Below are 13,650 nucleotides of genomic sequence, written 5' to 3'. Positions count from 1 at the left end.
GAACCTCAACTACTCACACTTCAGCCCAGAGTATTTCACACGATTATATATGAATCATAAATTGTTTCATAATTACAGAATTATTTTGAAGATTTTAGTGTTAAAAGATTCATTAAATACAAAGAAAAAATGAGAATAGGTAAAAACCAAATTAGAAATGAAATCACATGTTACAGATAAAAAGGAAAAAAAATAAAAATAAAATGCAAACATAACTATTTTCTAAACGTAAGGACAAGGTCAAAGAAATTAAGCCTTTGCCACAAATTCAAATTGCCTAATCCCTTTATCTTTGCCACCTGATGGTGTAAACCTTTGATATTTCAAACTGGAATTAATTGATCCAACAGAGTTCAAAGTTTGAAATATGTAAGGTCTACGACATAAAGGATTTGATAATCAGAGTTTGTGAATAAGACTCGATTCCTTTTAGTATCACATTTGGTCGGATGTTAAAAATTTAAAACTTTTTGGTTTCGTCTTCATGGTTTCAATTTTCAAAAAAGAGGAGTTATAGATTAAAATTATTTTTAATTTAATTTAAAATATACGTGCTGGACAAGGATACGAACATATTTAGGACAATATTATTGAAGAAATAAGGACAAGAATACAGATGGAATAAGGATAAGAATACAAATAAAATAAGGACAAAAATACAGATTAAATAAGGACAAGAATACAGATAAAACATGGACAAGACTACAAATGAAAAAAGGACAAAAATACAGATAAAACAAGGACATGTCTACAGATAAAATAAGGAAAATAATACAGATAAAACAAGGACAAGAATACAGATGAAAAAATAACTGAAGTATGGACATATTTAATTACAGAAGAAATATGGATAATAACACGTATTATACAGGGTTACCCACAATGGATCAGACTTTAATGGCTACTTTAAACCTTAAACTCTTTACAATTAGAAGTTATATTTTGAGTACTATTGCTTTGGTTAAATGGTTTTGGCTAAATGGTTTCTTAATGATTTGGTAAAAATAATGAGCTGCGAGGGTCTGTGGCGTATTCAGGTAGGGGCTATGGGGGCTAAGCCCCCCCTGGACCAGTGAAATCTATTGATTTCAGGGGGTTTTCAGGCCCCAACGGATGCTGAGCCCCCCCCTGGAAAAATAAAAAAATTAAGCCCCCCCCCTGGACAAATTCCTGAATACGCCCCTGGCGGGGGTAGCAAGGAACGTAAACAATAAGAATGAATAAATTCCGTACAATCGTCTTTGAAGTCTCATCCTTTGAGTTTGAGAACAAGAATACAGTGAAAATAAGATAAAAAATACATTTGAAATAATTGGACAAGAATAGAGAGGAAACCAAGATTTAAATAAGTACACGAAAAGAAAAATGACAAGATAAAACTAGGAGAGAGAAAGAAAGAAACATAAAAGTAAGGAGATAAAGAAAAAAAAATTAGCGGATAATTCAATATAAGAATTGAATAGGGGGAGGGGGGAGTTAATAACACAGCTGAGTAGAGCTGTGAGAACTGAGAGGAGGGGGGGGGGGAGAATACTAACCCTGAGATTTCATAAACTTTTGTCGAGTAACAAAGAGGCCCATTTTTTCTGTATGTTGGATTTCGTATTTTTACATCAGATGTCCTTCAGTTACTATGAAATTAGAAGGGTGCTCACAAAGGATGAAACCATAATTCTAACCAAGCAAAATAACTCCTGGAACCTCATAGTTTAATACGTTGAAATATGTGCAGTGCTGAGGAACTGCAAATTAGACAAAAGGTAAAATCTATGCAACATCACTAGCATGACTTTGTGACCTAGTAGCTCCTCTATTTTTGATTTCACGCAAAAGTGCAAGGAGGACGTGGAGGACAAAATTTAGATTTTAAAAATCAGGGATGAGACAAACACTGTAAAAGGAGTATTAAGCATAAAATCATAATTAAAATTTTGGTAATAGAACAAAGAGAACAGAGATAAGAGAGTTAAAGAGATCGATTATTAACTAAAATATGCGATATTTTCCATAGTATTTTCAATTGTGTACAAGCACTGTACACGACCAATCAGCAAACATCTGTATTCAGGGATATTTAAGCATCCTTTGGATACGAAACACAAAATCTTCAAAAAAAGATTGAATTCATTTGTTTCATGTTTAAAATTGGAGTATATCTTTAAAGTTGTAAAACTTAACCCCTTGAATGGGTATGATGTTTGACAAGTGGCCGTGAGATGGCACTTTAAAAACCTATCGTAAAAACGTAACATGTCGTGCCAGGTCAATTTAGGCCTACTTAGCCCACCCTGTGAAAGGAGATACTAGCAGTCTGTGTAGTCTGTGGGACAGAAGCTGCAACTACAGGGTGCCCCACGAAACATGACAGTAGCAAGACGACTTGAAACTCGTATTTGATCTAGAAATTTATTTTTGACATTCAGTCGTCAACCTACTTTAATATACATGATTCTTGAAGCAATAACCATAACATTTTCGTAGTCCTAGCATTTCCAAAATGTGGTCTACCTTTTTTGTGCTGCCAATCTTACCATATTAAGAATTTCATTCAGATTTCAAATTTGTTATATAAAACTAAAAATTGTCGAAATCTGAAGGATATTCTCTATATCTCGGGAAATTTTAAAAGCACAGAAAAGCGAACCACATTTTGGAAATCCCAGGACTGGAGGTATTATATGATTTGTAACTTCTAAAATTAGGTTAAAAAATAAATGCCGAAAATTATATTAAAAAAATCAAAGACAACGTTCAAATTGTCTTGCTACTGGCATGTTTCGTGGGACACCCTGTATAATTTTTTTAAACAATTCATTAAGCAAATTCTTTGTGTTTTAAAATATTATTCATTGTCACTAATTACAAAGAACAGTATGCATATAATTATATGACCTCTGGCGCTCTGACCAGCGTTCATTAAAAATTTGACTTTAATCCAAAGGAATTAAGCTCTTTGCCACAAATTCTAAATTTTTAATGTTTATATTTTTTCCACCCAATGTCGTAGACCTTTATTATTTCAAACTATGTATTCTATTAGATAAAATTTAGTAAAAGTTTGAAATATAAAACGCTTGTACCATCCTCATAATCGTAAAGACATAGGGATTAGAAATTTGATCTTCTGGCAAACTTTCAGTATTTGTTAAAAATCTAAAGATATCTTTAAACAACAGGTTTTTCTTTATTAACAAATGTTCACTGAGAGTATACTTTTATGGTACTCTTCTTCTGCTTACGGTTCACTACAACTATATGCTTATAAGTTATAACACTCGTTAGTCAAAGTTTCATGAATATGAGAACCTTAAAAACCTTTTATAAAAAGGGTCCGCAAAAGTATTTGCCAATAACACCCTTTAATTAAATGGTCTATAAAAAATTTAGCATATGTCACATTTTAATCCCTAATAAAAGAGTCACTAGAAGTATTTAGCATATGTCACATTTTAATCCCTAATTAAAGAGTCACTAGAAGTATTTAGCATATGTCACATTTTAATCCCTAATTAAAGGGTCACTAGAAGTATTTGCATAAGTTACTTTTTAATCCCTAATAAAAGGGTCACTAGAAGTATTTGCATAGGTTACCTTTTAATCCCTAATTAAAGGGTCACTAGAAGTATTTGCATATGTCACATTTTAATCCCTAATAAAAGGGTCACTAGAAGTATTTGCAAAGGTTACTTTTTAATCCCTAATAAAAGAGTCACTAGAAGTATTTGCATAAGTTACTTTTTAATCCCTAATAAAAGAGTCACTAGAAGTATTTGCATAGGTTACTTTTTAATCCCTAATAAAAGGGTCACTAGAAGTATTTGCAAAGGTTACTTTTTAATCCCTAATAAAAGAGTCACTAGAAGTATTTGCATAAGTTACTTTTTAATCCCTAATAAAAGAGTCACTAGAAGTATTTGCATAGGTTACTTTTTAATCCCTAATAAAAGGGTCACTAGAAGTATATGCATAGGTTACTTTTTAATGAAAGAGTCCTGAAAAGTATATGCATTTGAGTATGCCACCTTTAAGTAAATGGTCAAAAAAAAGTTAAGCTTATGTCACCTTTTGATTTAATGGCCATTAAAAGTATAAGTTTATGACACCTTTTAATTAAAAAGGGCCGCTAAAAAGTATTTGTTAAAAGGAGTGTTCGCAATTTTAACACTTTTTTCCTTATAGTCGCAACATAGAAGTAAAATAAGTAGCGATCAATAGCGGTTATTTTTCGCCGTAAGCCTACACCCCCTTTCATTTTTCGCGAACACTCCCTTTGAAGGGTTCTCGCAAAACATTGACGAAAAAAGTAAATTGCAAAGTGAATCTAAGATGAACATTTTTAATAATTGAATATTTCAGATGTAAATCATACAGAGAGTGAAGTGGGGTCTCTCCTAACACCCACACAAACCGTACATTTTAACAGAACAGTTACAGCAAACTGTACATGAAGTAACGACACACTGTAAATAACCGGCCAACTTCTGTACAAACAAACAATATGACTCATCTGCTTCCATTTTTAATCTGTAAGTATCTTTTTTATTTCTTCCAGAATTTTTGCATTTTTTCTAATTCTTTTTCTTAAAAACTGCAGAAAACTTACATTCCTGAATATTTAAAAGTTTGATTGAATGATTGATTTATTGATCAATGGATAGATGGATAGATAGAGCCACTGATAAATTCCTCAAACTTAATAAATCATTTGATATTAAACTTTGAATATTCAAATTTCAGAAATATTCCAAAGAGGATTTAAACATGAAGATCGATGGCAAGTACAATGTAAGATTTTTATGTTTTCGATGGAAAATAAATCCAACAATGCTAGAAAGTTATTTTGAAATGTCTGAAACTCTTAAAAGTTAAATTTAAATTATGGTTTTATGTTCAAATTTTCTAAAATTGTGAAAGTAGATCAAATTTAAATATTTTAATAAAAATTGCGTGAAAATTATTCCAAAGAAAGTATTTTATCCACTGACGCGCATAGAGTTAAAATATCATAAATTACCATTGCATGACAATATTTGGACTAACCCTACAAGTTGTTAATCTTCAGTTAATCCAATTCACAACCGTTCTAGCTCTGTCTAATGATTTGAAATTGCGGTTTCTCAAAAATATGAATTGCGGATTTATAAAGCAGATTAGAGACAAGGAAGGAAACTGACAGAATCTGTTCTATCTTGTTAAGATATGAAAACGACCAAATCTTCTTTATTGTAAGCAAGTAACCCTCCTGGCAAATATGGCAATGCTCGATTCACAACGGTCATTTTTAGGTTTTTCTTCATTGATCAGTTTTTCTTCATTGATCAGTTATTTTCATTGATCAGTTTTATTCATTGATCCGGTTTTTCTTCATTATCAGTTTTGTTCAATGATCAGTTTTTCTTCATTGATAAGTTTTTCAAGGTTTCTTCATTTCTCAGTTTCATTTATTGATCAATTTTATTCATTTTTTTCTCTTTAATAATTTTTTTTTTCATTAATCATTTTTTTTCATTTATAAATTCTCTATCATTGATAAATTTTTCCGCATTGATCAATTTTTCTTCATAGACCAAACTGATCTTTCTTTATTTAATCAGGTTTTCTTTATTGATCCGATTTTTCAGATTCTTGTTTAATATTAAGTCCTTGAATATGCCGCGTAAACAGAAGACGACCTTAAGACGTAGTTTTTTGACCTTGTGTTTGTTTGTTTTCATACATTTTTTAATAAAAGTCCTTTTTACCTGACAGAATTTACTCGGCAATATTTCATATTTTATAAAAACCGAGTGAAAACATCTAGACTATTCAACTCAACTGGGAATTACAGAGTACAGTCTATACAAAGTGTAAATATATATATCTACTGTATATAATATAGCGTGTATATATATGTATATAATGTAGAGTGTGTATATGACTGTATACAAAATCTAATTGAAGGATGAAAAAGATCCAGACAATTTATTTGAATTTAAAATTTAAAATTTAAGTGAAAAGAAGTTTTTATGAGAAAGATGAAAGATTCAAAAACCCATTCATGATAACGTTTATTGTCTTTTTTTTTAAAAACCAGCTAATTAGGATATACTAAAAATTTAAAAAATGGTTTTTTTAGTGACGTTGGGCTCAGCACTTTCTAGTCCTAATAGTGGCAGACGCTCAGACACTTTTAGGTTGGAAATCTATAATAATAATAATAATACTAATAATGATAATGATAATAATAATAGTAATAATAATAACAATAATGATAATAATAATATATCCACCACCATTTAAAAAAAATACAAACAATAGATTTTTAACATTCTTGTACCTTTCCTTTCCTTTTTTCTTTTTTTAGAATGGGGGGGGGGGGAGTTTTTTGTTTTGTTATTATTTACAAATTAATAATAATTATATACTCATTACTGATCCTATCCCCTAAACAGCCATATATATACTTTATACACATTTCCCTTTCAAAATATCGGGAAACCAAATCGAGTTTGACAGTTCAATTTGTTAGTAGCTCTAGGAGAGGCTTTTAAATATTATTACATACCAGGATATTTTTTTAAACCCTATCTATGGTATTCAATTATTTTTAAGGACCACAGAGCTACAATATTCAGGCACCTCAGTATTTAGGTAAATTTACAAGCTTAACTCAAAACATGATGAGAACATAAACGTTTTGCATACAAAATATTGGATTTAAAAAGTATTCAACAGGAGGCAAGCTTAAGTAATGTTTTCAATCCAGAGCAACAAATGAAAAGCGGAAATATTTGTAATCGATTTTTACCTAAACAGAATTCAAAATATTTAGTTATCTTGAATGGAAACCGTTTTGCATCTATGGTGACAATATTTTCTTTTTGTGGCTATACAATTTTTTGAAACTAAAAATTTAAATTTCTAAATTTAAAAATTCAATATTTTATGATTTAGAAGTGAAAATGAAGACCGGCTGTTGGACGAAGGTGGAGGGTATGAAGGTACCTTTAAAGAAACTTTATCATTCGATTTTCTTTCACCAAAAACACTCATTTTTTGTATAATATTCAAATAAGGATACGGGTTCAAAGACGACTGTACGTATTTTTTAACTTTCTTCATTCCATGCAGCTTTATGCCTGTTATTTTCTTTGCCAGATTATTTAATTTATGTTTAAAACTTAATTAAATCTATATATAAATTTGGCTTGTCTGTTTGTCTGTTTGTCTGTCTGTTTGTATCCAATAAACGTCAAAACGGCTGAACCGATCGGGCCCAAATTTTTTGTGGGACATCTAGGGACCCCAGGGAAGGTTTATGAATGATCAAAATTTTAAATATTTGTCTCCATCAAAATTCGATCTTCATTAAATTTTTGAAAATTTTGAAAATCCGCGAAATTTTTTGTGAAAATCCGCGAATTATTTTTGTTTTGTTTTACGATGTACACAAAGAGAACATGTTCACAATTAATTTAGGAGATGGGCGCGAAGCGCCCTCAAAGGCTAGAAAGAAGGGCGCGAAGCGCCTTGAATTTCTAGTACAGTATATTTATATTCGGACAGTATTTGGTTGTTTTTAAAGCCTCATCCTTTACTGGCAACATTTGCTAGAAAGACAACAATACAAAATAGTTTTTTTAGTTATTTTGTGAAAATTATTAGATGCATTATTTAGCCTTGACATATGTTTATTGCTTTTTGTATTCACGCTGTAATAATAAACTTTATAGTGTGTTAAACCACTTTTTACAGACTTTAAATACAACCACATACAAAACTAAAAGTACATAACACAGGGCGTTTCTTAAATAAAACATATGGTGCTAATATCTTAATTTTGGACTATTTTTAAACTTAAAAATTTCTTAATGTACGGCAGTCTTTAAACAACAATTTTTTTTCAGAAAAAGTTAAATTTGAAAATTTAGTTACACCCGTTGTTCAAATCCCTTTTCAACTTTCTTCCACGACAGAAAGAAATCCAGCATACTTTCATTCTTCCTTACAATATCCTCTATACCCTTCTCCCACCACCTCAAATCAACCTCCAAACCATGTCCCCACCACCTCACAGCAACAGCACCCGATAAACACTGAAATCCCTTCCCCCAAAGGGGATCAAGTTGTGGACTTTTATAAACATAAGTTTAGTGATAAATTCATTTACCTGGATAGACCTGATTCAACCCAACCAAAGGTATCTAGTGTGCGTTCATCCAACCACGTGGATGAAAATGAAGAACATCATTTCATCCCAACTGCTCCTTCCAGTCAGATTAAAACTTGGATTCAAAAAACCTCTCAACCTAAAACCTCAACGTCCACTTCAAGCGTTTATAAAGCTTCGACGGAGAAGCAATCGACGTCAAGTTTAGGCAAACCGCGTTTTGAGGACAACTTACCGCATGAGAAGCGCCGTGTACCGCATGAGGAGGATGGTGTACTGCATGAGGATGATGGTGTACCGCATGTGGAGGTTCGTGTTCCGCGTAAGGAGGACCATTTACATCGTGCAGAGGACGAAGTTAATTATTCAGAAAATTCGATGGTAAGATATTACAGGGGACATTGTAGTTCTAATCCAAGGATATTCCGGGATATTAATTTTACTGTTTGGAACTAATGTCCCATGCATTAAAGTATTTTAACCTATTTTACATATATTTTTACTTGACAAATGTTGTTCTAATGACCTTTAAAGATTTATGCCGGTTGACATAGTGGTAATTGACAAAACTAATTCTTTGGAATATAAGGAAGTCTTTGAATTTCAATTTTTACTATTTGCCATGTGTCCCCCCCCCCTCTGCTCCCTTTTGAGAGGATTAAAGTAGTGGGCACCTGCCCCCCTCCCTATATTATGCTTCATGCAGAGAATCACTGGTCATCTAATCCCTTATATAATGAAATCGGATTAATTACCCCCTCGTTTCTTAAAAAACTATAACTTGACAGATTTGATTTAGATTTCATGACACCTGTTTTAAAATGCGGTTAGTCTGACGTAAGTCTGAACTTGAATGTTTGGTAATTTCTGCATTTTCTAGTCTTTTTTATATATACACAATATATACACATGGCATATTGGTATTTTTTATGCTTTTAGGCGGAATTTCACGAAGAAGACAGAAAAAGTAAATCTCAGAAAATTCAGGTAAACTCGAACGGAAACATTTCGAAATAACTAACACTTCGTTTGAAATTACTAACAATTCGTTCAAAACAACGAATAATTCTTTCGATATCGTCTATCGTCAAATACGGAGTATTAACAATCCACCACCATTTAAAAAAAATACAAACAATAGATTTTTAACATTCTTGTACCTTTCCTTTCCTTTTTTCTTTTTTTAGAATGGGGGGGGGGGAGTTTTTTGTTTTGTTATTATTTACAAATTAATAATAATTATATACTCATTACTGATCCTATCCCCTAAACAGCCATATATATACTTTATACACATTTCCCTTTCAAAATATCGGGAAACCAAATCGAGTTTGACAGTTCAATTTGTTAGTAGAGCTAGGAGAGGCTTTTAAATATTATTACATACCAGGATATTTTTTTAAACCCTATCTATGGTATTCAGATTGTACTTTTTATTTGGTAAACATTTGGGGGGTGGGGGGGGCATACCCTTGTGATTTTATTTTAAGAAATTTATAAATTTTTTTCAGAAATAATATCATGTATCTATAATATTTAAATAATATTATGTTTGTACACATTTTCAAGGGCTTTAACAAATGCTAATTCCTTCTCAATTTTAGTTTGAACAATACCTATTTCATCTTAATGGAGCTGAGTTTTTGCCACAAAATCAAATTTTCTAATCCTTATATCTTTGCAACCTGATGGTGTAAACCTTAGATATTTCGAACATGTTTTTTGATCTTCCAGAATTCATAGTTTGAAATATGCAAGGTTTACGACATTGGGTTACACACAGGGAGCAAGGAATAGAAGGGAGGGACAACTGACGCGGTTCGCCCTACCATATGATTATACATGCTTTGCAGACGGTACTCCATTTTATATCGAGCTGTTTGGTTTCTTTAGTAGGGCCCCACAGGAAAAATATGTATTGGCGAAACTGGTGAAAGAAAATTGAGCCAATACATATTTTTCCTGTGGGGCCCTACTAAAAAATCAAACAGCTCGATATAAAATGGAGTATCGTCTGCAAAGCATGTATAATCATATGGTAGGGCGAACCGCGTCAGTTGTCTCTCCTTTCTATTCCTTGCTCCCTGGTTCCACAATATAGTTTCAGCAGAAGTAAATATATCCATTTATTGATAGCACCGATTTAAGAATTCATAACTCTGATTGGATAATGAGATAGATAGAAAGATAGATGATACCGCCATACTATTGCTATTGGTTCAGAATAGACAACAAGCACATGACCGAACCCTGATTGGATCAGGCGCTAATGGACTCGGCATACAGAAGTGTCCAAAGCTATACAGGGAGTAGAATTTCAGAGTTTGTGGCAAAGGCTCAATTCCTCTAATCATGTTCTTAGGATTCTAAAGTTGCAGATATCTGTCAGTTTTCTCACCATTCTCTTTGTAAACTGGTAAAATATATTATAAGGGACTGTATACGCAATTTAAAGTGACCCTCCGTTCATATTTTGGTATATCCGAATCACAAGGGTACGAACCTCTGACCCTTTATTACAAATAAATTCAACCTAACGTCTGCTCGCGTCAAACTTGTTGCACCGTCTAGTCCTATTGATTGTCTGCTTTATTTACCCAATGTCCGAGCGATACAGTACAAACTGGGACCGGAAAGATTGACCTGGCTCGAAAATTCAAATGTACTACGGCTGCCTGTGAGGGTACCCGTTAAACCTTTATCTGATTGAAGATAAATTAGATATGCTTCTCTTATTGACTGGGGTTTTTTTGAAAAAGTGACTCGCTTACTTAATTACTTATGCTGGAGAGAAATCTAGATATACTGTAGGATACCCTTGAGGATTAGACCTCCCAGGCGTAGGTTTACAGTTCCTTCAAATCTTATTTTTAAAATACTCTTTCGATTCATTTCTGTAAAATCAGAAAATCAAAATAGATGATTTATCAAAATTAATTTCAGTTGAAAATGATGACAAGTTAATTAATCTATTGAAATAATTTAATTTGAAAAATTTGAAGTACTTTCATTTCGAGATTGTTTTAGTCTTAAAATAAAACGTCTGTCAGCTCTAATTTCATATGGAGTAACTTGTTTTTGTCATTTTTATATTTTTTTATAACCTATTATTTGTTTGGAGAAAATGCTTAATATTTTCATGAAATGTATATTTTACATTTTACTAAAAAATCTACAAAATTTATTTCTTTTCGCCCGAAAAATGTAGTAAAGAGAAGCAAATAAACATTAAAGAATAAATAATTAACCCGGAAATTAATTTTAAGAATAAAACAAGCTTCATTGAAGATTTTTCACATAAAATCATCAGATATTTGTTTTTGATGCAGCGGACATTTTGAGGTTTGATCCACTTGGATTTTTAAAATTGTTATTAACCAGTTCGAAATTAATCAAAATATGTTTTAAAATTTTTACAATTTTCTCATTACTTAAGTTTTGACGCCATTTCAATTTGGGTGTCTTTGTTCGCCCACACTCCCTTTAATATAAGCAATATTTTAGTTTCTGCCGAGAATGGGAGAACCAAGAGAATCTGACGTATTTCAACCTGAAGACAGAGAAAGGTATATTTTATATTCCTAGTTCAAATATATCGAGCTTCATCGAAAACATTTCAAAATGACATTTTGTTTAAAAATCCGAACAAAATATATAATTTTGTGAGATAACATTAATTTTCTAATTTTGAAATGGATTCGATATTATTTTTGTGACAATTTTTCTTATTTATAATTTTTGTTAATTCTAATCTAACTTCTGGTGCTCCTGGAGAAGTAAAATCTGAAATTTTCTCGGAATTTTTTCCCAAGGCGAAGAATTTTTTTATTGTAAAAGTTTTCACGAAACTTGTTTGTAATCTAATAAGGGCAGAGTTATGGGGAAAAGATTGCTTAAAGGGACTGTAAACGTATTTTAAAGTGTTTTCCACTTTAAGAGGCGCATGTGTCCAAAACACAATTAGTCCCTGTTCTTCTTTCACCAAATAGATTATTTTCAATTGCGGTTTTATTGCTATAGAAGCTATAGAAGTAAATTCTGAGAATTGAATTCTTTTCAAGGTAGATACACGACGATATCTTTCCCATTATTCATCTTATAAAGGATTACCTTTGGAAATCTTTGAGGGACTATTGAACGACAGCCCAATAGAATAGCTGAAGAACTAATTTTCTAAGCAAAATAACAAAGATTGTAAACAGTACAAAGCTGTAATCACTATTAAAAGATATCAAATGATTAAAACAAAAATTCACATTAATTCTGTATTCTGTAATTGCAGGGAAGAAGAAAATCGTCGTGAGTACAGAAACAATATATATCAGGTAACATTTTTCTGGATTATTAGAAAAAAATGAAAAATGTTTTAAAACCAACATAGGACATCGGAAAATGAATCAGTATCACATAAAATTAAAACACAATGGATGTTTAATAAATTTTTGGAAATCCACCAACATTAGCAGACAATCTTAAATTGGGTTCGAAAGAAAAGTTAGAACCGGTATATCACATTTTGAAGTTAAAATGTTTTTAGTTTGCTAAACCTGTACTGTACAGCCACACCAATTTCTTGTCCGAGCCACATTCTCCTCATATTCTCGTCCGAGCCACCTCGAAATCCTAGTCCTTTTAAAGTTTTTAACTCTTATTTTGGCGATATAAAATAAATAGCATAAATATTTGGAATACCTCTGCTTATCATTTTCCCCATGGAACCAACCGGAAAAACAAAAAAGATTAAAGATCTCTACATTCGGAATTATTTGCGGCATTCTACATCTGGAATATCTAAAAATGCGCGTAAAAAAGGTGAAACTTTTCAACGACATTGAACTCAAAAACTTCAATTCAATTGAAACTATTTTTTTTCGATTTACAAAAATTTAATTGACCCGATTCTTAAAAAAATTTATCTTGGAGGATTATACACTAAAAAAATAGTATTAGAAGGACGAGGATTTCGAGGTGGCTCGGACGAGAAGATGAGGTGAATGTGGCTCGGACTAGAAATTGTTGTGGCAGGCCTTATTTCCCTCACTGAACAAACATTCAATGCAATCAAAGAACAACCCAAAGAAATAAAGAATCACATTAAAGGAAACCTAACTGCACTTCAAACAAAATAAAAGAGAATCTGCTGGGGATAACAATTAACATAAAACAAGTTGTAAATACAGCATAGTATGCACGTTGATATTTTGGTTAAATTCGATCGTCAACGGTTATTTAAAATTATTCCGTTCTTTAGCGGAATTTCCTGTTAATTAACAAGATTTATTACAACCAGCACATGCTTAAGTCCGTAAAGCACACTGCACAACTTGAATATCAACTTTCATTGATTTGGGAAAAGTTGAATTAAAATTCACTGAATTTAGCCCTTCTAAACATATCCGTGTTCTAAAGTTTCATGCTATTTAGTCTTGAATAAAAACATTCAGGACAGGGTGGGTGTACAGTGTACACTGCATTGTATAAATCAACTGAATTGTCAGTAT

At 31.8% G+C, this 13,650-nt stretch overlaps 1 protein-coding gene across 1 annotated transcript in view; it reads left to right on the top strand.

Moving 5' to 3' along the window:
- The first annotated feature begins 4,360 nt into the window (after positions 1 to 4,360).
- LOC111707045 (uncharacterized) overlaps positions 4,361 to 13,650 on the top strand; it is a 30,932-nt gene continuing 21,642 nt past the window's right edge. The window contains exons 1-9 of the mRNA XM_023480037.1: positions 4,361 to 4,526; positions 6,116 to 6,173; positions 6,592 to 6,630; positions 6,934 to 6,980; positions 7,911 to 8,530; positions 9,089 to 9,136; positions 10,512 to 10,565; positions 11,654 to 11,715; positions 12,432 to 12,474. Of these exons, the coding sequence (XP_023335805.1) occupies positions 4,499 to 4,526; positions 6,116 to 6,173; positions 6,592 to 6,630; positions 6,934 to 6,980; positions 7,911 to 8,530; positions 9,089 to 9,136; positions 10,512 to 10,565; positions 11,654 to 11,715; positions 12,432 to 12,474 (999 nt within the window). The 5' untranslated portion in view covers positions 4,361 to 4,498. The remainder of the gene's footprint in view (positions 4,527 to 6,115; positions 6,174 to 6,591; positions 6,631 to 6,933; positions 6,981 to 7,910; positions 8,531 to 9,088; positions 9,137 to 10,511; positions 10,566 to 11,653; positions 11,716 to 12,431; positions 12,475 to 13,650) is intronic.

This window comes from Eurytemora carolleeae, unplaced genomic scaffold (genome assembly GCF_000591075.1).
Source record: "Eurytemora carolleeae unplaced genomic scaffold, Eaff_2.0 scaffold594, whole genome shotgun sequence".
NCBI lineage: Eukaryota > Metazoa > Arthropoda > Copepoda > Calanoida > Temoridae > Eurytemora > Eurytemora carolleeae.
Note: the sequence above shows the minus strand (reverse complement) of the source record. Positions and strands in the feature narration are given on the sequence as shown.